Source organism: Saccostrea echinata, unplaced genomic scaffold (assembly GCF_033153115.1).
Source record: "Saccostrea echinata isolate AGI-Se365-2 ecotype Australia unplaced genomic scaffold, CSIRO_AGI_Sech_v1 ptg000001l, whole genome shotgun sequence".
NCBI classification, from domain to species: domain Eukaryota; kingdom Metazoa; phylum Mollusca; class Bivalvia; order Ostreida; family Ostreidae; genus Saccostrea; species Saccostrea echinata.
The window spans coordinates 33,869,011-33,891,711 of NW_026889750.1; the positions used below are offsets into that span (position 1 = coordinate 33,869,011).

General features: G+C 33.8%; 2 protein-coding genes across 7 annotated transcripts in view; one reads left to right on the forward strand and one right to left on the reverse strand.

The window, feature by feature from the left end:
- The window catches only part of LOC133190253 (protein argonaute-2-like), a 28,194-nt gene extending 22,244 nt beyond the window's left edge, over positions 1-5,950 (reverse strand). For 4 of the 6 annotated variants that reach the window (XM_061325790.1, XM_061325781.1, XM_061325774.1 and 1 more), the window contains exon 1: positions 5,834-5,950. In XM_061325790.1, the coding sequence (XP_061181774.1) occupies positions 5,834-5,852 (19 nt within the window). In that variant the 5' untranslated portion in view covers positions 5,853-5,950. The remainder of the gene's footprint in view (positions 1-5,833) is intronic. The other 2 variants (XM_061325810.1, XM_061325799.1) reach the window with 1 other exon arrangement.
- A 2,424-nt stretch (positions 5,951-8,374) lies between these two features.
- LOC133190405 (gamma-interferon-inducible lysosomal thiol reductase-like) overlaps positions 8,375-22,701 on the forward strand; it is a 270,569-nt gene continuing 256,242 nt past the window's right edge. Inside the window, exons 1-7 of the mRNA XM_061326026.1 lie at positions 8,375-8,519; positions 15,222-15,404; positions 15,680-15,757; positions 16,233-16,334; positions 16,556-16,702; positions 17,547-17,615; positions 18,396-18,471. Of these exons, the coding sequence (XP_061182010.1) occupies positions 8,403-8,519; positions 15,222-15,404; positions 15,680-15,757; positions 16,233-16,334; positions 16,556-16,702; positions 17,547-17,615; positions 18,396-18,461 (762 nt within the window). The 5' untranslated portion in view covers positions 8,375-8,402 and the 3' untranslated portion in view covers positions 18,462-18,471. The remainder of the gene's footprint in view (positions 8,520-15,221; positions 15,405-15,679; positions 15,758-16,232; positions 16,335-16,555; positions 16,703-17,546; positions 17,616-18,395; positions 18,472-22,701) is intronic.

Consider the following 22,701-nt stretch of genomic DNA (forward strand, 5'->3'; position numbering starts at 1 on the left):
GTCAAGTTGTTTTTGTTACACATATATATTTACTGTTAAGAGAAGAGGACCCTTAATAAGGTTTTTAGATTTGTCTTGTTCATGGAAATTACAAAATGATAAGACTTTTGTTAAGGTCAAGATCTGGTAAATAAAACATGCCTACAGATCAAGGGTGAAATGATTACGTGTAAACGACAATGTATCGAATAACTACTCTAAAACGTTTACAAAATGGGTAAACATGTACACAAGGTTACTTTTATAAATAAAATCAAATTTAATTCTTGTTACAATTATGTTATTTTGCCTCACATTTAACAAAAAATCCACTGTCCAACACTATGTTTTTGGTTTTAATAGCCACCGGAAATGAGATGCACATAACTTTGAAAACCCAATACCGGCTAACAATGTAACATTTCTAATTCGAATTCCCAAGTCGATAGTAATGATAATTTACAAACATTTTGATTGATAAATGTTAAAATGAATGATCCTCTTTGTTGCTATTTAGGGCTGTCATGGTTACAGAAATAACTGAAAACCGCTGTCCAAGTTGTTCGGTTCAGTTTCATTTTTCTGGATTTCGGTTCTGGTCTTGTTTATATATTAGAATATGTTTAATACAAAAAATGGCATTGAAACCAAAAGAATTATGATGATAACAGTGATAAATAAACATCACAACTGAAATCTTCTTCATTCCATGACAAAACATTTGTCACGAAAGGATTAGATAATTATCAAAACGAGCAGGAATGGTCAGGTTTATAAAGCTAATAGTTGGCCTAGTAGTCCTTAACACCGATGTCAAGACGTTAACGTGGTCAAGACTTTTTTTCAAGGTGAATTTAAAGTAAAAAATAAAGATTTTTCAAGTATAATTCACGAAATTAAGGTTTAAAATAGATGTAAATAACCGAACCGAAAAACTTGAACCTGAACCAAAAAATTTACAGAACTAACCCGACCCTATTCTCCTTAGAGAAGTGGACAGGCTTTCGCCTACATCCACAGATGTAGGCAAATGCCTGTCCACTTCTCTAAAGAGAATAACCCTACCTAAAAAATTTTGAGACCATGACAGCCCTATTGCTATTATTAATATAAGACATCATAATTTATTGAGTGTCAATTAATAATCAATATCATCATTCTAAATATTTTTGAGAAATCATTGGTTTATGGTAACTTTTGAAAATTGACCTCCAGGTAGGCAGCAAAACAATACTATCTGTATCATTCACAGTCCTTTAAATCTGAACACTAATTTTTTTAGGTGCTTAATTTGTCCTACCCTATCCTTTCCAAAAATGATGTGATTGATATTTATACAGTTAACGTTAGCATTAAACAATATGATTAAAGTCACTTGGTCCGACTGAGAAGCAAATTTTTCTTACATGGTAAAAGCACATGTATAGAGAAGTCTAAGTCAAAAACTATGACACCAAAACAAACATGCTATGGATATTTAAATGAGTGAGACCATGTGAGTGAGATCACATGACTTCCAAAAGCTTAAAGCGACGATACGGCTGCAAAACGTGTGTTTTTCAGTCAAATTTACCCAATATATCATTAAGAAATGAGGTATAAAGTTGATGTCAACAGTTTGAGAAACATGAATATTCTCTCCTCAAACAAAATTAACGTAATTAGAATCTGCCGGAAATCAAAGGGTCGTACAAACTGGAGCAATCTTAGATATGTTTCTTTGTACCACGTGAATTCTGAATGATACATGCCTAAATTGTATAGTTTACAATTACATGTATAATGGAATATAAGGTAAAAGCAATTCTCAAAAGCAAAACATTATAACTTTTCCGATAAATTATTAATTGTGAACTTTTTAATCTGCTTTCAGATGAATTTTAAAGAATTAAAAGTACAAATATTGATGTTTTGTGTATTGGGGTCCGAGAAGGGAAAATCACCAAATCATGCGTTATCGCGGCAAAACATCTAAAACATTTTCAGGACAGTTACATTAAAATTTTGCACTTTAAATGGCAATAATATTTATATATCATAGGTGTTGAGTTTACACTGCTTTTTTTTTTGAAAGCGAAGGAGATATGAGAAATGATAACATGTATCAACAAAACTGTCGAGGAGAACCTTTGCGAGCCCTGTGTGAGTCTCGTTGAGCTTCCGTTTCTTCCTCCACTAACGATTATATTAATCCCCCTAGTAAAATTTGGTCAGGATATTTGCTTTTTTTCAAACTCTATTTTCAGTTTTTTTTTCTTCTTAGTCGATTTTGTCAAGGTAGCAAGCCTACTGGGCTACCCTCTTTTACCATGCTGTTTTGTTTATGATAAGTACACATGTGTGAATGGCATGAAATAATCAAAGTTAATTAGTTATGAAACTTGTAATTTTCTGAAAGTTAATACATTTATGAGTGGTAAAAAAATTCCAAATCCTATCAGAAAATTTTATCAAGTCTGTTTTTTGATGAGATGTGCTGTACTGTCTCTTTAAACAAACCCTGAGCTGAGAAACACATGAAATTATCGTTTGACATAATTTGTTACAGTATCATATTCTAAAATAAAATGCAATAAAATGCAGTTCAGCTCTGGCAGTTCCCACGTGTACTCTCCTGTGTGCTTTTGTATATTAACTACTCTGCTTTCGGGGTTTTTTCCAGTTAAAGTTTCAATTTTTAAGTCCAGAGTCAGATTTTTCGATTACCACATGTTTGTTGGACTTCCATCATGCGATTTGCTTTCAAAGCCACTGCACATGGACAAGCTTTGCAGTTTCTCTCTATTTTTTTTTTTTTGAGACCAAACAAAATATACTTTTTAAAATTTAATATATTTATATCAGAAGACACCAACTCTATTAAGAATATAATTTTGCAAATGTGGAAGCTTTGTATGGAGAATTATTTTTCATGAACAACCAGAAATTTTTTTTTTACCATATAACAATGGGACCAAGTGACTTTATATGAGTTAAAAGGCTTGCATACATGTGATATGTACTGGCTGTACGCAAAATGTACTGTTTTTTCGAGCCCATTCATCGTGTACCGGCGGGACACCAAAATTCACGGTATATGAAAATTTGTACACTATTTTGAATTTCTCGCTAAATGCCGCCATTTTCCTCTCATTATCTCTCGCGAGACACTGGAAAAACGTTACCTGTGTTTGACACTTGACCTTCTGATAATTGTGTAGTGTACACAAACCATGAAGGTATGAACTGCCAATTGGGATAATAATCTTGCTATAAATCCGTATCAAGATACCCCTTTAGGTAGCTTAATTTTTAAAGGGGTACTTAATTATAATTATTATACTTCTGTTAAAATGTTTCCTATATAAAGTTAAGAAGGTAAACTAACTATCTTTATAGTCTCAAAATTTCCACACATAGCAAAGCTATACCCCGAGGTATATAGTTTTTGCTATCCACCCCTCGGAAAATTTTCATGCAATTTTTGCCGTCAAGTTTGATTTCCTGTAATCAATCTATAGACTTATGATGTCATCCTGACTTCAGTAGCATTGTGACATCATCAGGATTTCAGCTCATTCTAGCAGTGTTATCTTATTCCAAATACTTGTTCAAAACTTTCATAATTATTTTTTTTTCATGTTTTTACTATCGAACTGTAGTATCAGGTAAATCCAACCCTTAGAAATTATGATATACATCAGTATAATAAAACGCTTATCCACTGGCTGTGACTGGGATAGCTCTTTCATCAAACCCTTGACAGGAACTATTCCCCTCGGGCAAGCCCTCGGGGAATAGTTCCTGTCACGGGTTTGATAAAAGAGCTATCCCACTCACAGCCAGTGGAAAAGTGTATACTATTAAATACTTAATGTTTCGTAACTTGATTGAAAAAAATTAAGCCAACTTCTAAAGTTGATATACACTACTTAATATACATGAATCTGACCCAGATCTCCGTAGGTATAAAATATACGATGTTTATTACCATGATTACGCTAAAATAAAGGATATAGTTTTAAGTTTTTATGTGCTGAAATTTATGTATGATTGTATTTGCTGCTGTTATTTAGCATTGCTGATGTGTATATCAGTACATGTAATATGAACAAGATGTAAATTGGAGACATTGACTCTCACATTAATACTATATAAAGCTGGCACACAAACTATCATCCAGGGCTTGACATTAACTTTTTCTCCTACTTGTCCATTCGGACAAGTGACCAAGACATTTACTTGTCTGAACTTCAACTTCACTTGTCCGAAAATTTTTCAACAAAGATCTAATACTGTCAACTTGAAAACTAAAATAAAGTCCATTGACTTCATTGATTCGTGATGTTATTGATAAATACAACAAACACATAAAACGAAATTTTATCTAGGCTTTCTGTCCTGACAACATAATTGTCCACAAGTGAACCTGTCAACATCAAACAGAATCTAAACTTCGTTAAGTTCATAAGTTCCATGCCTTTTCAGTAGTATACAATTAGTGAACTTCGATCCCGATCAAATGTGAACTCAAGTAATAGCGATCCCTATCGGGATCGAAGTCCGGTTTTTATGTACAGCTTCCGTCTTGAAACTACTTTCAACAGTCAATGAGTCAATCATTTTATTATTTAGAGACTCCTTTACATTAAAATGCACTTGTCCAATCGGACAAGTGCCCAGCAATATTCACTTGTCCGTAATTTTTTTTCACTGGTACCGGGCAAGCGGACAAGCGTTAATGTCGAGCCCTGTCATCTAAACTAGCTTAATTTATAGTCAATTCATAAGAACATTGTGATTATAAAACACAATATATGAAATTTTAAAGCATTCAAATCTCCATTACAACTTTTAAAATTAGACATTTGCAACAATAATATTTGTCTGTTTACAAATAAGGTGCCTTATCAGAAAAATTTAAGTGATATTTTACATCGTTTTTTGTACCATTTTTTGATAGGCAGTGTACAGTTTTTTCACCCAAATTCCAGTTTTTTTTTATGGCTCCTGTACAGTTTTGTGGTCTTTGACTTATCACATGTATGGGTTTGGGAACAGTTTGTTGCTTTTATTATTATCATATATACAGTGACACAATCAGAACAAGCTTCTTATATGTGACATAGCATTTAAGACACATATAAGGAGAAATCATATTTAAAATCAAAATTTATCATTGCAGATGAACTGTTCATCATAAAGGTACATATGTATACCTTTTACCAAAAAAAGGGAGGCTATCGACAATCAAGAAATACAATATACATGTCAACAAACAAATTTCAAGATGAATAGGCAAAAGGGTAAAGAGTTACAAGTATAAGACAAACTGCTTGACCATATGATTAGATGTAAATGTTTCAATACAAGTTTTGTTTCTGTAATCCGCACCATTTACTAAATGGACTGTGATGAAATTGAATTTTTCGGTGCTTTGACAAGTGCTAGGGAAAAGGTTACAACAAATTTGCCATTAAATTCTACAGGGAGCTCTTTGTTGAAACTTTGGGGGCATATTTACAACAAGTTGAAAGACGCCTTTATCATGGACAGTTTTCTTCAGAAGCACTCCTGTTGATATTCGATAATCCTTTCTAAGAGAAAGTAACTCTTCTTGTCAACTTTAACAATGTTACGAAAACTGAATAGGATACTGTCCAAAGCAGTGCTTTAGATATTTCTAATTCAGATTACAAAATTTTACAACGCACGGTCCATCCATACCTTATTATATAATCTGCATGCAAAAACTGAAGTAACAAACATCAAAACAAAAAAACAAGCACCTTGACTCGAGTTAATATCTTGATTCATAAAAATGTCGACACAACGTCTTACAAGCTTAAAGAGAATAACATGATATTTCTAATACCTGGTGTTATGGGAAACATTATGGCATTTTATGGCGAAGATAAATCAAAAGAGGTAAACAAAGTTCTGTCATTCCCATCTTTTGTCAAAATAAAAACATGGCGCACAGGAAGTTGGGTTGAACTAAAGATCCAATATACCATTTACCTGGATAAACCAAAAACTGATAAAAAAAAAAATATATTTACATATATCTGTCATTGACAAGTAAATTATATAATGTGACGCTACATCATGAACAGCTTATTTCATTGTTTCCTATAACCACCGCACTCAGATACAAATACGAAGTTTTTTTTCCATTAAAAAGGGGGGGGGGAGTAATAAGAGTAATTTTATTTGTAAAATTTGGGATCCACCCTTCAACTTGCCTAGCACAAATCTCAGAACATCAGTGATTGGAACATTTATTGAGGTCATCCCAAATCTTACGAAAGCCTATAAGTAAAAATAAATTCGTTCCAATTATTTCGCAATTACAAGATTGATTGATTATTTGTTGTTTTATGCGGAGTCTGCAGTACATGTATATCAGCCACGATTAATTCTTAATTACGAGAAAAGATCTCGTAATTTCATTAAACAATCGCAACTTTTGGGGCTTTCCGACACGCGGAAAAACAACTTCGAATGTGAAAAGTAGGCGTCCATGACATCCCCCCTTTCATACAGTAGGTAAAGAGATCTCTAAATTAAATACGAGAGAATTATAGCTCGTGCGAAAAAAGATCTCGTAATTAAAAAGTAAACTTGATCCTCTCGCGTCTCGTAATCTCAGGTACTTGTGGACAGGAACCCCCCCCCCCCCCGAATATACCCCACAGGTCAAAAAATATTTTTATGTTTTTTTTTGTTTTTTTTGTTTTGTTTTTTTATAAATTATTCTTCTAGTACACATTTGCAATGTATTCCATAAGAAAAATCCAAAAAATAACGCAGAATTAACGTTTTACTAAAAATCATACCCGCGGTATTATAATATTACCGCGGGTATGATTTTTTAGTAAAACGTTAATTCTGCGTAATTTTTTGGATTTTTCTTATGGAATACATTGCAAATGTGTACTAGAAGAATAATTTATGGAAGAAAAAAAAAACATAAAAATATTTTTTGACTTGTGGGGTATATTCGGGGGGGGGGGGTCCTGTCCACAAGTACCTGTGCTCGTAATTACTTAAAGTCATACCTGACGTATTTTTTGTAAGTTCGGGCTAACTAAAATAAAAAAAAAAGATCTTTCTATTTGTTTTATTACTTTATATAAAGATAGGACTTTCCTGTAAATTACACAATTTAAATCAATCACGTTTCAAAGACAAAGTTCAAAATCAGTGAAAATTTTAATCTGAACGTAAATAATATATATCATGTTTATCTACACTCAGTCTTGTATTTTATTTTTTAGCTCAGATACGCCATATATAGCTTTAAAGTGGGGTTAAAATAAAGATAACCAGTTGTATTAATCTGGAATTTAAATTTGATTTAAATTGATTTTAGGTGCGATATAGATAAAATAAATGTCAGGCACGTAGGATCGAATTTGAAGGGCGGGGGAGGGGGCATTATATGGAAGAAAAAAAGACATCTGGAAAACATATTTGACTAGCAGTCCCCCCCCCCCCAAGAGGAAATTTTTCCAAACTTCAATTTTTGGGGGGACTGGGGCTGGGAGGGGCCGGGATATAAGGGTCCATTAAAAGGGGGCAACAAGCCTTTCAATAAACTTTCATACTAATTAAAAGTTAGAATCTACATTCAGAAAAGAAGTGTGCATGGGGAGGGGAGTAGGCCAACCAGCCACCTCCCACCACCGATTCTATATGATATGTTCACCCGAGTTGAATTCGGGTGTAAGTGAAATAACTTTCCATAACTATTATGTCAATTTGGAATTTCCCGATCTATTTTTTGATCCATGCAATGTAAAAAATAAAAAATAAATCATTATGTCTACCTGAAAGGTCAATTACAGGTGAAGATAATTTATTTTCTACAATGTTGGATCTCAGCCAATCAGAGAGCTATTAAAATTATTCAATCATATAATACAGCATGTTTATATACATGTAATATACAATATATAGTATATTATATGATATTTTCAATACAACGAGATACTAATATTAACTCATTATAACAAATTAAATTTATTTTTTACCTTGTCAGAAATAAGCTGTCCGGCTTTCGTAATATTGCGATTAGATTCTCACGAGTTTGTCAAAACTTAAAGTTTCAGGGTCATAATAGGGGATCAAACTATGTAGGGGAACATCATTCAAAAACAGCAGCCGTGGGCTGCACATCCTCTAAATCTCTGTAATGTCTCCAATTATTTATATTTAAAAACAACATAGGAAAAGGTTCATTTTCTTGGCGAATTCGAGAAAAAAAGAGCACTTTCTGATGATAATTATCAATTATCTTGATAATGTTACACAGTCTTTAAAATAATAATAATATTAAAAAACTATTAAAAAAAAAAAGTTTGATCACGCGGTCTTCTATTAACATCGAGATCGAGATACAGTGATCCATATGATAATCATGTGACTGTTAGCCAAAAACAATGTTGAAGCTAGCAGTATATTTCTCTATTGTGGCTCTCGCTGCATCTTCGGCTAGGAAATGTAATTTACCACCAGAATTTTGGTGTAGTTCAGAGGAAGTAGCTACACTGTGTCAGGTAATTTTTTATCTGTGTTTTATACAGATATGCCCCTTAAACAGGTCCAGCGATAAAGGTATATAGCTTGATAAAGCTATATGATTAGCTTTATCAAGGTATTACAAATACCTTGATCAAGGTATTTTATGTAATGAAAATACAAGAAAAAAAGTTAAAATTGACAATGTATATAATGTAAATTTACAATTAATTCACTAAGACATAGAATACAATCTCCCTTTTTACACCTATTCTCACATAATCCGTCCACATGCAGCCTAACTTTCATTAAAAAAATAAAGTCATTATTTGGGTGAGAAGTCGATGTTTTTTAGCAAACAAAACATGGGAGAATTATTTTTCAAAATATCAGAACTCAACCATGCATGATGACAAAAATATTCAATATGCAATATAGGTAGTGTATATACCTTCGTAATTTACGTTATTATCTTACGTCGAAATGAACCCGTCAAAAATCGTTTAAAATATTGTCAAAATGAATATTCAGTTTCACTTGGATTTTTTTAGCACTATGTCTGTACTAATAAAAACACTTCGAATATTTTGTTTTTTGCCAGTGTTTTTCTCTTAATTTGTAATTAACAAATTTTATTTTCTTTAATCTTATTTTTCAACTGAAATAATTCTGTTCCTTCTTACTAGAAATGTTTAAGCTGAATTCCTGTGCGACTTAATTTTATGTTTATGAATCATAAGAGAAGAGGATTTTAAAATTTAATTTGGGAAGAGACAGTGAAAATTCTAAATTGGTTTTTCTTTAAGAAATATATTGATAACGTAAATTACAATTTTACTGGTATTCAAACCAAAAATTAATATTTTCTTGAACTTATTTTCATCCATCTAATGACATGCAGTATTTTCAATTGCCCACAAAATGCCACAAACACTGATTATTTTTCATCCTTTTGAGAGATTCACAGTTAAATATAATGACAATGTAAGATCTGCTGTTGGTATGTTTTTTTTCCTATCTTTCTCTAGTTATGCCTCTCCCTATTTTTTCTTCTTTTATTCCCCATATGCTTTTTTAATTTCTGCTTTTGACTTTACAATCTCTGTTAAATGAAATCCATGAAATATAATTATGGAGAAAGGCAATTAAATTATATTTAATTTATGTTATTTTTACTGTAATTTACGTTATGAATGTTTTGCTTCATCAAGTAATCAATGAAGAGAGATTTATGCGTAAAATATTGCTACAAATAAATAGAAGTACACCTTGTTTGTAAAATCAACTGAAATTCACGCCAAAAATACATCTTTGAGGAATTATTTGAAAGTTTTTAAAGGTAACACGTAATTTACGTTATCTGATGGCGCTTCCTGCATCAGATCTACATCGGAAGTTCGGTGATGTTAAGATGCTTTCGAGAAGAAACCAATAACGTTTCCTGCATGGTTCCGTATTGTCCCGACGTCTTATTTGCAAGATAGGTACCATATATGTATTATACTGATAACGTAAATTACATAACGTAAATTACTTTCTATCAGATTAATTGGTGTAAAATGTGTAGTCGCACAGATCAATGTTCGTTTTAATATTTTACGTGTTTGGTAGGTCAGGAAGAAGAAATAAATTAATATGCAAAGACAATTTTACTTGTGTTCTTTAAGTATCGTTGATAACGTAAAATACATCCTTAAAACGAACCACTCACCTCTGGTTAAAAGACCAATGTGTTTCTGTAGGTATTCTGTCATATAACTTTTCTTTGTTTCTGATTGCATTTTATGGACTTTGTTGGATATTCTAGTAGATATTTTATGTTTTTAGATACCCTTTTATGCTGTTTACACAAATACTAAGATTTTGATAACGTAAATTACAGAAATTTAGCGACAACGTTATTATATATTTTTTAAAAATTTCACTGTAGACAAATATCTAAAAGTGTTAAAAATCAATATATTCATGCATTGTTATAGGTAAAAGTCGTGCTTTTTAGCATAAAATGTAATTGTTTTGTTTTATTCATTGGTCCAAACTTTGCCTTTTGCCTAAGCGACAGATCGAGAAGCCATTTATTAGACTATATAATTGGATCCCAGGGAAGTTTTAACCTGTGTATTAACACTTAACGATGTTGGTTTGGTAACTAGACGTATCACAAACGAAAACACTACAAAATTTACCAATTATTTTAATAATAATGTAATTTAAATTGCTTGCGACATCCAAATAGCGCATATGGACGGATTATGTGAGAATAGGTGTTTAGCTCATCTGAGCTAAAAGATCAACTGAGCTTTTCTGATCACATTTTGTCTGTCGTCAATCTGTAAACCTTTCACATTTTCAACTTCATCTCCAGAACAATTGAGCCAATTTCAACCAAACTTGCCACAAAGCATTCTTGGGTGAAGGGGATTAATCAAGTTTGTTCAAACGAAGGGTCACACCTTCTTTCAAGGGAAGATAAATAAGAATTAGTGAAAATTTGGTGTCATTTTTAGCTCTACTGGTCAGAGACCAGAAGAGCTTATGCGATAGTAAGGTGTCCGTCGTCCGTCCGTCCGTCTGTCTGTCTGTCTGTCTGTCCGTCTGTCTGTAAACAATTTTTCAAAACGCTACTCCTCCTACAGTTTTGGTCCGATTTCAATATAACTTGGCACACAAGTAGACTACACTAAGATACATAATTTAGTGCATCGGTTTTTGATTTCGATGGACGGTGTTGCCTTGGTTACTAAAAATAGAAATTTCTGTGAAATTCCTTTAAAACGCTACTCCTCCTACAGTTTTGGTCCGATTTCAATATAACTTGGCACACAAGTAGACTACACTAAGATACATAATTTAGTGCATCGGTTTTTGATTTCGATGGACGGTGTTGCCATGGTTACTAAAAATAGAAATTTCTGTGAAATTCCTTTAAAACGCTACTCCTCCTACAGTTTTGGTCCGATTTCAATATAACTTGGCACACAAGTAGACTACACTAAGATACATAATTTAGTGCATCGGTTTTTGATTTCGATGGACGGTGTTGCCATGGTTACTAAAAATAGAATTTTCTGTGAAATTCCTTTAAAACGCTACTCCTCATACAGTTTTGGTCCGATTTCAATATAACTTGGCACACAAGTAGACTACACTAAGATACATAATTTAGTGCATCAGTTTTTGATTTCGATGGACGGTGTTGCCATGGTTACTAAAAATAGAAATTTCTGTGAAATTCCTTTAAAACGCTACTCCTCCTACAGTTTTGGTCCGATTTCAATATAACTTGGCACACAAGTAGACTACACTAAGATACATAATTTAGTGCATCGGTTTTTGATTTCGATGGACGGTGTTGCCATGGTTACTAAAAATAGAAATTTCTGTGAAATTCCTTTAAAACGCTACTCCTCCTACAGTTTTGGTCCGATTTCAATATAACTTGGCACACAAGTACACTACACTAAGGTGCATAATTTATTGCATCGGTTTTTGAATTCAATGGACGGTGTTGCCATGGTTACTAAAAATAGAAATTTCTGTGAAATTCCTTTAAAACACTACTCCTGCTACAGTTTTAGTCTGCTTCTAATATAATTAGGCATACAAGAAGACTATACTAAGATACATAATTTATTGCATTGGTTTTTGAATTCGATGAACAGTGTTGCCATGGTTACTTAAAATAGAAATTTCTGTGAAATTCCTTTAAAACGTTACTCCTCCTACAATTTTGGTCCGATTTCAATAAAACTTGGCACACAGTTAGAATACACTACGATACATAATATGTATTTCTGTTTTTTTTATTTGGGTGAATGGTGTTGTCATGGTTACCGGTACTAAAAATAGAAATTTCCGTGAAATACTTTCAAAACGCTACTACTCCTAGTTTTCATTTGATTTCAATATAACTTGTCACAAAAGTAGACTACATTAAGATACATAATTCTATTTATTGTTGCATGTTGCAATGTTTCAAATCCAAGTGCTACTTTTCTTTTGTTATACAAACAGACCAGTAGAGCTACAGTCTCATCAGAGACTTCTGGTTTAAAAATCTTCTTCTCAAGAACCATGTGCTGGACCAAATGTGAAACCTTTATTACATAGTGTAGATTCAAGTTTGTTCAAATCATAACCCCCCTCCCCCCCCCCCCCCCCCCCCCAGTGGTTAGGTGGAGCCACAATTGGGGATCAAAGTTTTGCATAAGAATATGTGGGAAAAAATCTTCAAAAATCTTCTTCTCAAGAACAGCAATGCCATGATCAGTCATATTCATTTGGAAGCATCCTCAGGTTAAGTGCAGATTCAAATTTGTTTGAAAATCATGACCCCAGGGGGTTGGTAGGGGCCACAATGGGGGATCAAAGTTATACATTGGAACATACAGGGAAAAAATCTTTAAAAGTCTTCTTTTTCAAGAATAGCAAAGCCATGATTAGTCATAGTATGGAAGCATCCTCAGGTACATGTAGTAGATTCAAGTTTATTCCAATCCTGACCCCCAGAAGTAGGGTGGGGCCACAATGGGGGATCAAAGTTTTACATAGGAATATACAGGAATTTTTTTTAAAAAGATTGTTCTGAAGAACAGCATTTTCAAGGTGTTATGTTTTCATCAAAGAAACTAGGAAATTTTAATTCAAACTTGACACAGATCATTGGATTAAGAAGTTTCAAGTTTTTTCAATTATGACAAACCCATGAGCTTCCAATGAATGTATGATTTGATTGTTAAATACCGGTAGTAAAAAAAGATAAGAGCTGCATGGTCATATAAAAATTAAATGTTTTCAAGAAGCACAATTAAACTACATTGGGCGCGTTCACAATTCTTCCATTGGTTGATATTGGTGGTGCAATTTACCATTGGCAAAACACTGGTACCAATGTTTACCACCGGTAACTTTTATTGGTAACCAATTCTGCAGGCCAACCACATTCATGGCAAAATTACCTACACAGATTTTTTGTTTTTTAGAGTCACCAACAAGATGGCTACCAGGACTGTTCCTGGTACCGTGAGTGAAGTTTCCTCATAAATTATACCACTTTAGATGAATTTAACAACTGTTAAAAGGAGAATACTGTTATATCTACATAGTGTTGCACATTTGATACAAATGTACACTTTTTTGGCACAAGAATATCACCTGAAGACAAGTGTTCATGTAAAGTTATGTCCATAAGAATAATTTAATTTTTTTAAGTGCAACATACAGACTTCTTATTGAATTTGTTATTTTTGGAAAATGGTGAAAAACTAAACATTTGCTTTTGGAAACCATAGATTACCATTGGTGGCCATTAGTAACTAAGTGATATCATTAGTCACCTTTGGCAACCATTGGTATAACCTTTGGCTGTTTTGTCCTTGGTTTACCAATATGCCGTTCACAGTTTTAGGGCAACCAGTTGTACCATTGTTTAACATTGGTGCCAAAGACAGCCAATGGCAGAATCGATATTTGTACCAATGGAAAAATTGTGAATGCACCCATTGTATGTCTATTAATCTGCTGTAAACTAAATTCACGGCAATGCTCAAATGTAGTTTTGCATTTGGTAAGTGCATGTGTATAATTTCAGTAATATGTACACAGTGTAAACTATAGATTTTACTCATTTGGGTATGAATGCTGTTTATTTTATTTTTATATTTTTTTAATAAAAGTTTTAAAAAGTTTTGATTTTTTGTGACCAGCTGTAGGGAAAAGATGCTGATCCATTTTCAAAAATCCTTAAACTACTGTACAGTATATTCCTAATTATACGTGAGGAATTAACTAATGCGCAATTTATGGGGAAGAATTTTTGCAAAAGAAATGATGACCCCCCGGGGGTAGGGTGGGGACACAATAGGAGATCAAAGTTTTTACATAAGAATATGTAGGAAAAAAAATCTTTAAAAATCTTCTCAAGAACAGCAAAGCCATGTTTAGTCATATTGATATAAAAGTATCCTCAGATTAGATTCAAGTTTGTTCAAATGATGACCCCCGGGGGTAGGGTGGGGCCACTATGGGGGATTAAAGTTTTACATAAGAATATATAGGAAAAAACTTTGAAAATCTTCTTCTCAAGAACAGCAAAGCCATATTTAGTCATATTGATATGGAGGCATCCTCAGGCAGTGTAGATTCAAGTTTGTTCAAATCATGACCCCCAGGGGGTCCACAGTGGGGGATCAAATTTTTACATAGAAACATACAGGAAAAAATCTTCTCAAGAACAGCAAAGCCATGTTTAGCCATATTTATATGGAAGCATCCTCAGGTAGTGTAGATTCAATTTTGTTCAAATGATAACTGGGGGGGGGGGGGGGGGGGTAGGGAGGGGCCACAATGGGGGATCAAATTTTTACAAAGGAATATATAGGAAAAAATCTTTAAAAATCTTCTGCTCATGAACAGCAGAGCTATTTGTTATATTGATACGGAAGCATTCTCAGGTAATTTAAAAATTAAGTACCACTGCCCTTGCCCCCCCCCCCCCCCCCTCCAAACGTCTTGTAAAATTTTTCAATACTTCTGAACTGATTTGTGCTTTTCCCTAGCCAATGTGCTCAGGTGAGCGATGTGGCCCATGGGCATCTTGTATTATTATTACTCAATCTGTGTTTTGACCATGCAAATATGACTTTGTTACCAAAATAGAAATACTGATTGAAACTTGATTTTTCATTACATAAAAACAGTGTATTAATTTACTCTGAAATAATAATAATTTTTTTTTTAAGGTGACCGAGCAATGCCACCACTACTATCAGTCCACAGGCAAGGCAGATAAAGTGAAACTTACACTGTACTTTGAATCCATGTGTCCAGATTGCAAGAACTTTTTCCGTAACCAGTTGACTAAGACATACAATGCAATAGGGGAAATCATGGATCTTACACTTGTTCCTTATGGGAATGCAAGGGTAATCTGTGTGTATGTGTGTGTGTGTTTCTGTGCACACACACACATGTATGTGAGAGAAAGAGAGAGAGCGCTGTTTTATATGAAAATTTATTCTGTAATTCCAACACTATTATGAACAAAAATGGTGCATATGTACCAATATTTGCCCCAGTAACATAAAAGTCCAAAAACTAAGAATGAGGTATTACATGTCCTTTTGTGGACAAAAGATTTCCTTACCCAGCATAAAATATAGAGCGAATCTTTTACTTTACCTACAATGTAATATTGTAGGAAAAAAAGGATGAAACTGGTCAGTGGAGTTTTACTTGTCAGCATGGAGAGGATGAATGTGTGGGAAACCTGATTGAGGTCAGTTACAAGGGTAGGCATACTCCTGCAAGTAACATAGGTAGGCATACTCCTGTAAGTAACAAGGGTACATGGGTAGGCATACTCCTGTTAGCCCTGGAGTCAGAAGAAGGCAAGAAAAATATTTCAAATCAATCATCATTTTACATTTAGAGAATCAAATTCACACTATGTTGAATTCATAATTCTGATTTTGGTACTGTTCAGAAATTAACACTGAAAACATGCAATCCATATTTCTGGCTTTAATACTCAAGAGGTCCATGGGCTACAATGCTCATCTGAGTCACCTAGATCCTGCTCATGTTGAAGATTTTCATCAAGATTTTTTCTGATGTATTCCTATGTAAAACTTGACCTCATATTGTACCTCCAAGCCAAGCCCCAGTTTGCAAATTAAATCTACTTTATTGAAGCCTTATTTAAGCCATATGAGTTATGATTTGATCAAACCTGAATCCTCTTTTACTTTCAGACCTGTGCAATTCATATACTGAAGAATATCACCAGTTACTTTCCTTTCATCAGCTGCATTGAACATGATCAGTTTGGAACACCAAAATTTTCAGCAAACAAAGTCAGTATAGCACAGAACAAGCTATCAATATCGCTTCAAGACTGTCCGTACATTGTAATGTCCTGCACCAGTTTTTTTAATAAGATTTACTTTAGATATGATAAATTCTGTTATGTTTATCAAATTTGATGCTACATACATTTGCTCTGTGTAATATTAAATGTGCTGATTCACATGGGATTGTAGGTGTACATGTATATTTTTGCATTTTATTTGACCAGTGTGCCAAAAGTCAAGGTATTGATCTGAAGCCTATCTTGGATTGCTCCACCAGTCAACTCGGAAATAGCCTTGAACATGAAATGGCTCTGAAGACAAATGCACTCAACCCACCACATAAATATGTCCCATGGGTCACCTTGAATGGAGTGAGCATTCAGTCATGTCAATTTTTGTGCAAAAAACACAAAAGTTGCCAGTCTTTTCATTAAATTTTTTTGCATAATTACAGTAAAACTTGGTTTTAACAAAGTCCTTGGGACCTGTGAATTTATTTCACTATAACTTTGTGATATCCGTATTATGATTTCATTAAAGTACATATAGTGAATTCTCAGTTTACATGTTTTCCTTCAAGTGTGATTACCAAACAGGAAATATTAAATACAAAGCTCACCAATACCTTGAGGTAGTAAAGTTTTCTAATGAATTTCAAATATAACTACTTATTAACGAAAAATAATTTCAGTTCAATATGTAATATGTTCGTTATTTTAACCTCTATGGGACAAAAAATTGGTAAAATCAAAGTTCATTATAGCCATAAATTCTACAAGGAATAGTTGAGATTTTTTCAGGGATCTCCAAAATCTTTGCTATATCTGTTAATTCACTGTATCTGTGTTTGTACTAAACAAGTTTTACTGTATGTATAAAAAAATAATTTTTAATTTTTTAAACACAGTAACATCTGTGAGTTTAGTATGTTTCACTACATGTACTTTGAATAATCCCCTGTCCCCAAAGAAAGAAATTAAATTACATTTATCTTCATAAAATAAATAAAAAGATAATTAAAATAAATGTTGAGAAGATCCTGAGAAGAAATTTTAATGAAACAGAGACAGAAAAAGTACATGCACACATGTATATCTATAGACTGTAGCTCACACAGAGCTAGGGTATTGCAATCCAATTTATTTCCCCTTAAAATCAATTATGTCTCATTATAACTTGTGACTTTTGATGTATATTTAGAATGTTCTTTCTCAGGTTCACACAGAAGATATTGAAAAGAATGCAGAGGCAGATCTAACTAAGCTTATATGTGATACTTACAAGGTTTGCACTTTTTTCTCTTCTTACACAAGAAAGCAGTTGGTGATATCTTATAATTTCTTTCCAATTTAAAGATTTTATTTTAGTAATGAATATAAGACAAAGAAACATTACCTTGAAAAAAAAATCATCATGAATGCTTTTCTTCACAAACTTGAAATGAGTAACTAATATGCAGTTTTGGGTGAAAATGATGTTGAATTAATTTTAAATCTCCAGAGTTACTATGACCTATGACATGGGTGACCTATTCCTCCAGAGTCACTATGACCTATGACATGGGTGACTTATTGATCCAGAGTCAAGAAATTAACACTTTTAACCCATGTGACTGAACTCCAAATGACCTTGAGTAGAAGTTTTGGGCATTCTTTGATCATAAATTAATCTCTGATCATAAATATATTGCCTTTTTACCATTTATAAGGTTTTATAGTTAGTAATGGACCTAGCAAGAGTTGAACACTTCCATTCTCTATGACTATGACCTTATCCAAATGATCTCAGGTCAGATTGTTGACACATATTCTGGTCATAGAGTAAGTATGGCACCTTGTTCTTTTTAAGTTAAAGGTTTTGAACAAGGTTAAATCTTAGACAGACAGGGAGTCAGTCAAAAACATGAAGCAACATGCACCCCTCTCTTATTGTCAGAAAAGAACTGGAAACCCACATCAGAAGATATGAAGACACAAATGGGTTCTTCATATTAAGTAACTGGCTTACAGCAAAAATCTTAATAAAAGCTGCTTTACAAGAGTCCTGTTTACTTTTTATTTACAGGGATCTTCCAAACCTGCTGCCTGCAACAAAATGTCTGACTTTCATCATTCCTGGAGGGAGTTTTAAATAGTTCTCTGTAGTGACTCAGCATCTTATATTATACATAATCTTTTTTATCTGTGATATGAACATTACCTCATTTATTTAAAGATTTTTCTTTGATTGCTTTAAATTATCATGATTTACTGGAACTTAGTCATATTTGAACTACTTTTTTTCATGTGACGAAATATATAAATTTATTATTAATGTACTAAGTTTTTGTAATATTTGTCAAAATTTAGAATTTATGCAGGATGTCATTGTCCGATACCCACGGGTGATCTCGTCTTTTACTCATCACCCATGGGCAAATTCGCTGAAATATCGTCGTAAAAGATTATAGACAACCAATCAGAAAATTGAAACTCTTCAATTTTGAAAATACGTTTATTAGTTTGATAATGATGCTAAACTTATTGACGCCCGTTTAAAACGTGCGAATTTTGTTTTGAAACAATTAAAGACAAGTCATACAGGTCACTGGTATTAAATACCAGTCAGAAATTATATGGAAGTACCTTTCTCAAACGGCGAAATGCATCTGTGAGTGGATTTATTTACAATCAGTGTGTAAACTACATAAAATTTTTATCATAGCCAAACATATACATACATTACGAAACTTTGATTCATTGATTTGCCATTGCAACTCTGTGCAGCAGCCAATCAAATGACTTGTGCATATTAATTACATATGACGATTTTTCGGTGAGTTTGCCCACGGGTGATGAGTAAAAGACTAGATCACCTGTGGGTATCTGACAATAGCAGGATATATTTGTTATTTTTAGTAAAAAAAAAAAAAATTCCTCTTTTTTTTTTTCTTTTTTTTTCTTTTAATTGTTCTTTAATGAAATCTCTTAGTGTACTTTTTATGTACAGGTGCAATAAAAGAGGAGAAATTGTTCAACATGTACCTTTTGTATTTATACCTATTTGCAATATACCAATTTTATACAATAATGCCAATAAAAGTTGGGTCACCATTTAAATATTTCGAGTATTTTTTTAAATATTGAAAATGTATCTATAAAGGTTCTGTTGAAACTTGTGATAGTGTGGTACATAAACCTCTTGGTTCCTTGATCTTGTCTTAATGCAGTATGAACTCAACTATATCAAGGTACTTCCATTTTAATTCAGTTTGTCTATTACATGTAAAGCACTTCTTGTAATTTTCTTTTTTTCTTTTTGATACCAACTTATTTCTGAAAGGGGAAAAACTGGACTTGAATTGCAGCTCTAACTTGGCCGTAAAGATCATGTATACTTGGATTGATTCAAGCATGGAGACAATGAACCGTATTCTTTTTAGAGAGAAGTGGACAGGCTTTTGCCTACAAGTAGGCTGTCCACTTGGAGTAGGAGATGATCAGCTGTAGTGCTATTGTGTGATAGAGTTATCCCTCTTCATACACATGTAATAGGTGAAGGGGGAAAATGTGACAGATCAGACCTGGATTCGAACCCTGGCCCCTTGATTCTGCATTCAGGTGCTCTACTAATCGAGCTATGTGGCCACTGGCGACCGAGCCCATCTGAGTGTCACATTCCTCCTTGCTTAAGGTCTTTGTCTCTGAAGACACCAACCCAGGCTCTTCACCCGGAAGGTCTTTCATCTAGCACTTCCAGGGCATAGCACAGCACCAAATGTAACTGGAGAGGAGAAAAATGTGATGGACAAGAAAGGGATTTAAACTCGGGCCCCCTGAATCTCCAGTCAGGTGCATAGGCGTAGTCACAAGGGGGCAGCGGGGGCACTAGCCCCCCCCCCCCCCCACTTTCAGATATGGGGGGCAAGAGTATGTCTGACCCCCCTCCCCCCCCCCCCCCCACATTAATGTAGAACAAAATCACAGCTATGTTGAAATTATAGTAAACCTCATTTTATGGCAAATTTATTTTATTTCCAGCAACAACTGAGTAAGCATTTCTCTTGAAGTAATAGTAATAGTAATGTAAGATACTTTATACGTGCCCTCCGATAAATATATATATATATATATATATATATATATATATATATATATATATATATATATATATATATATATATATATATATATATAGAATACTATAGAAAACATAGCTACCATATCATTGTGCCCCCCAATAGTAACGTCTGATGACTTTTTTTTTTTTTTTTTTTTTGCTTGTCAAGGAATTTTCGTAAAATATTACATGTTTTAGATCTTTCTTGGATTTGAGCCCCCCACTTTTAAGTTTGTGACTACGCCTCTGAGGTGTTCTACCTACTGAGCTATCTGGCCACCGGCGATCAAACCTGTCTGACCACCACACATAATAGGTAAAACAGAGTTTATCACTTCATGTTTTAAAAATGTTTGGTACATGTACAATATAAGAATCAATTGTGGGAAATTACTTTTAAGATTTTTTTTTAGGCAAGGCCACAGGTGCACTAGCTAGCAATTTGATGTAACTAAAAATGAACAGTTAGAAACTACAATCTAAACTAATACTTCTATATTTTTGTCTGACAAGATGCATAATCTTTCAATTTTGTACTGCAAAAATATACAGAATGGCCATCTTCTTTTAATTCTGTTTTTCTTGAGAGTTAAAAAAATATCAGAATCTAACAAGTGAGGTTTATAAGATAATCTTTTAATTGGGACTGGACTAACATTACTCTTTTCTGCATTTTAAAATGATCAAGATAAGGCTATCAAATTGCTTATTATGAAGATTTCAAATTTATAAGTGTAAAGGAGCCATAAAAATCAAACTATAACACTATCAATTTCATGCCTAAGCATTAATATACTAGGTTTGAAATTAAATTTAAGAAACCTTATAGGCATTGGCACTAGAAATTAAGACAAATAGGAAGAGTGGCACTACTTGCATAAGCTAGCCTTTAAAGAAAAGTTACCAGTAATTTGGAGAATACATGTACCGTGAAATCACTAATTTTCGGAGGAGAGGGGATGGGTGGGTGTTGTTTTCGAGGTATGAAGAGACCCACAAATTCATGTCCACCATGAAATGTATTTTTACACTTCTATTACTACTTCATCAATGAAGTCAAATCCCCATGAACCCTTATTTTTTCTTAAAACCATGAAAATTTGCCCCCCACAAAAATGTGATTTTACAGTATTGTGAAGCACAAAATTACCTTGTAAATCAAAAGAAAGTAAAAAAAAAAATGAAATCAAATTAGGAAGAAGATATAATGGCTGAAAATGTGATACAGATCAGGTGCAGATCCAGGAATTTTTTCCGGGGGGGGGGGGGGGGGGGGGGGGGGGGGGGGACCAGCCCAGTCAAAAAAAAATTTCCAACCCAGAAATTTCTTGACAAGCAAAAAAAATCCATCTCCCAAACATGAAAAAGACCTATTTCATGGTGGTGATGGTGGGGTCCATGCTTTCTAAGGGGATGGGGGGGGGGTCCAAAGTTGTTTTTATTTGCTTCAGTATATACTTATAACAACTCTGCAAATTCCAGGGGGGGGGGGGCAGACACCCCCCCCCCCCACCTCCCCACCCCTAGATCCGTGCATGCAGATATAATGCAAAAATAGTTAAACTTTTATTCCATGCAGTAAATAAGCCTGGTTGCTAAACCAGGTGATTTGTCAACGTTTCTAAATGTGAAGTCTGATAGTGGCCAATTCTTACTCGGAAGCTTTCCCTCCAAAGAGGGGGGGGGGGGGGGACCAGCCCAGTCAAAAAAAAATTTCCAACCCAGAAATTTCTTGACAAGCAAAAAAAATCCATCTCCCAAACATGAAAAAGACCTATTTCATGGTGGTGATGGTGGGGTCCATGCTTTTTAAGGGGGGGGGGGGGGTTCCAAAGTCGTTTTTATTTGCTTCAGTATATACTTATAACAACTCTGCAAATTCCAGGGGGGGGGGGGGGCAGACACCCCCCCCCACCCCCCCTTAGATCCGTGCATGCAGATATAATGCAAAAATAGTTAAACTTTTATTCCATGCAGTAAATAAGCCTGGTTGCTGAACCAGGTGATTTGTCAACGTTTCTAAATGTGAAGTCTGATAGTGGCCAATTCTTACTCGGAAGCTTTCCCTCCAAAGATGGAGTCTTGACGCTCTTCATGATAAATATGCAGGCGTGAAGCGTAGGTAGTTCATGTACCTCATGAATTCTCAAAAATTAAATTCATTCCTCATATTTACATCATTTTCTGATGATTTGCCAAATATTTTTGTCATTCAACAATCATCTTTGAAAAAAAAAGTTTGCACTATTTTTTTGACTTCAATTAGGTCATA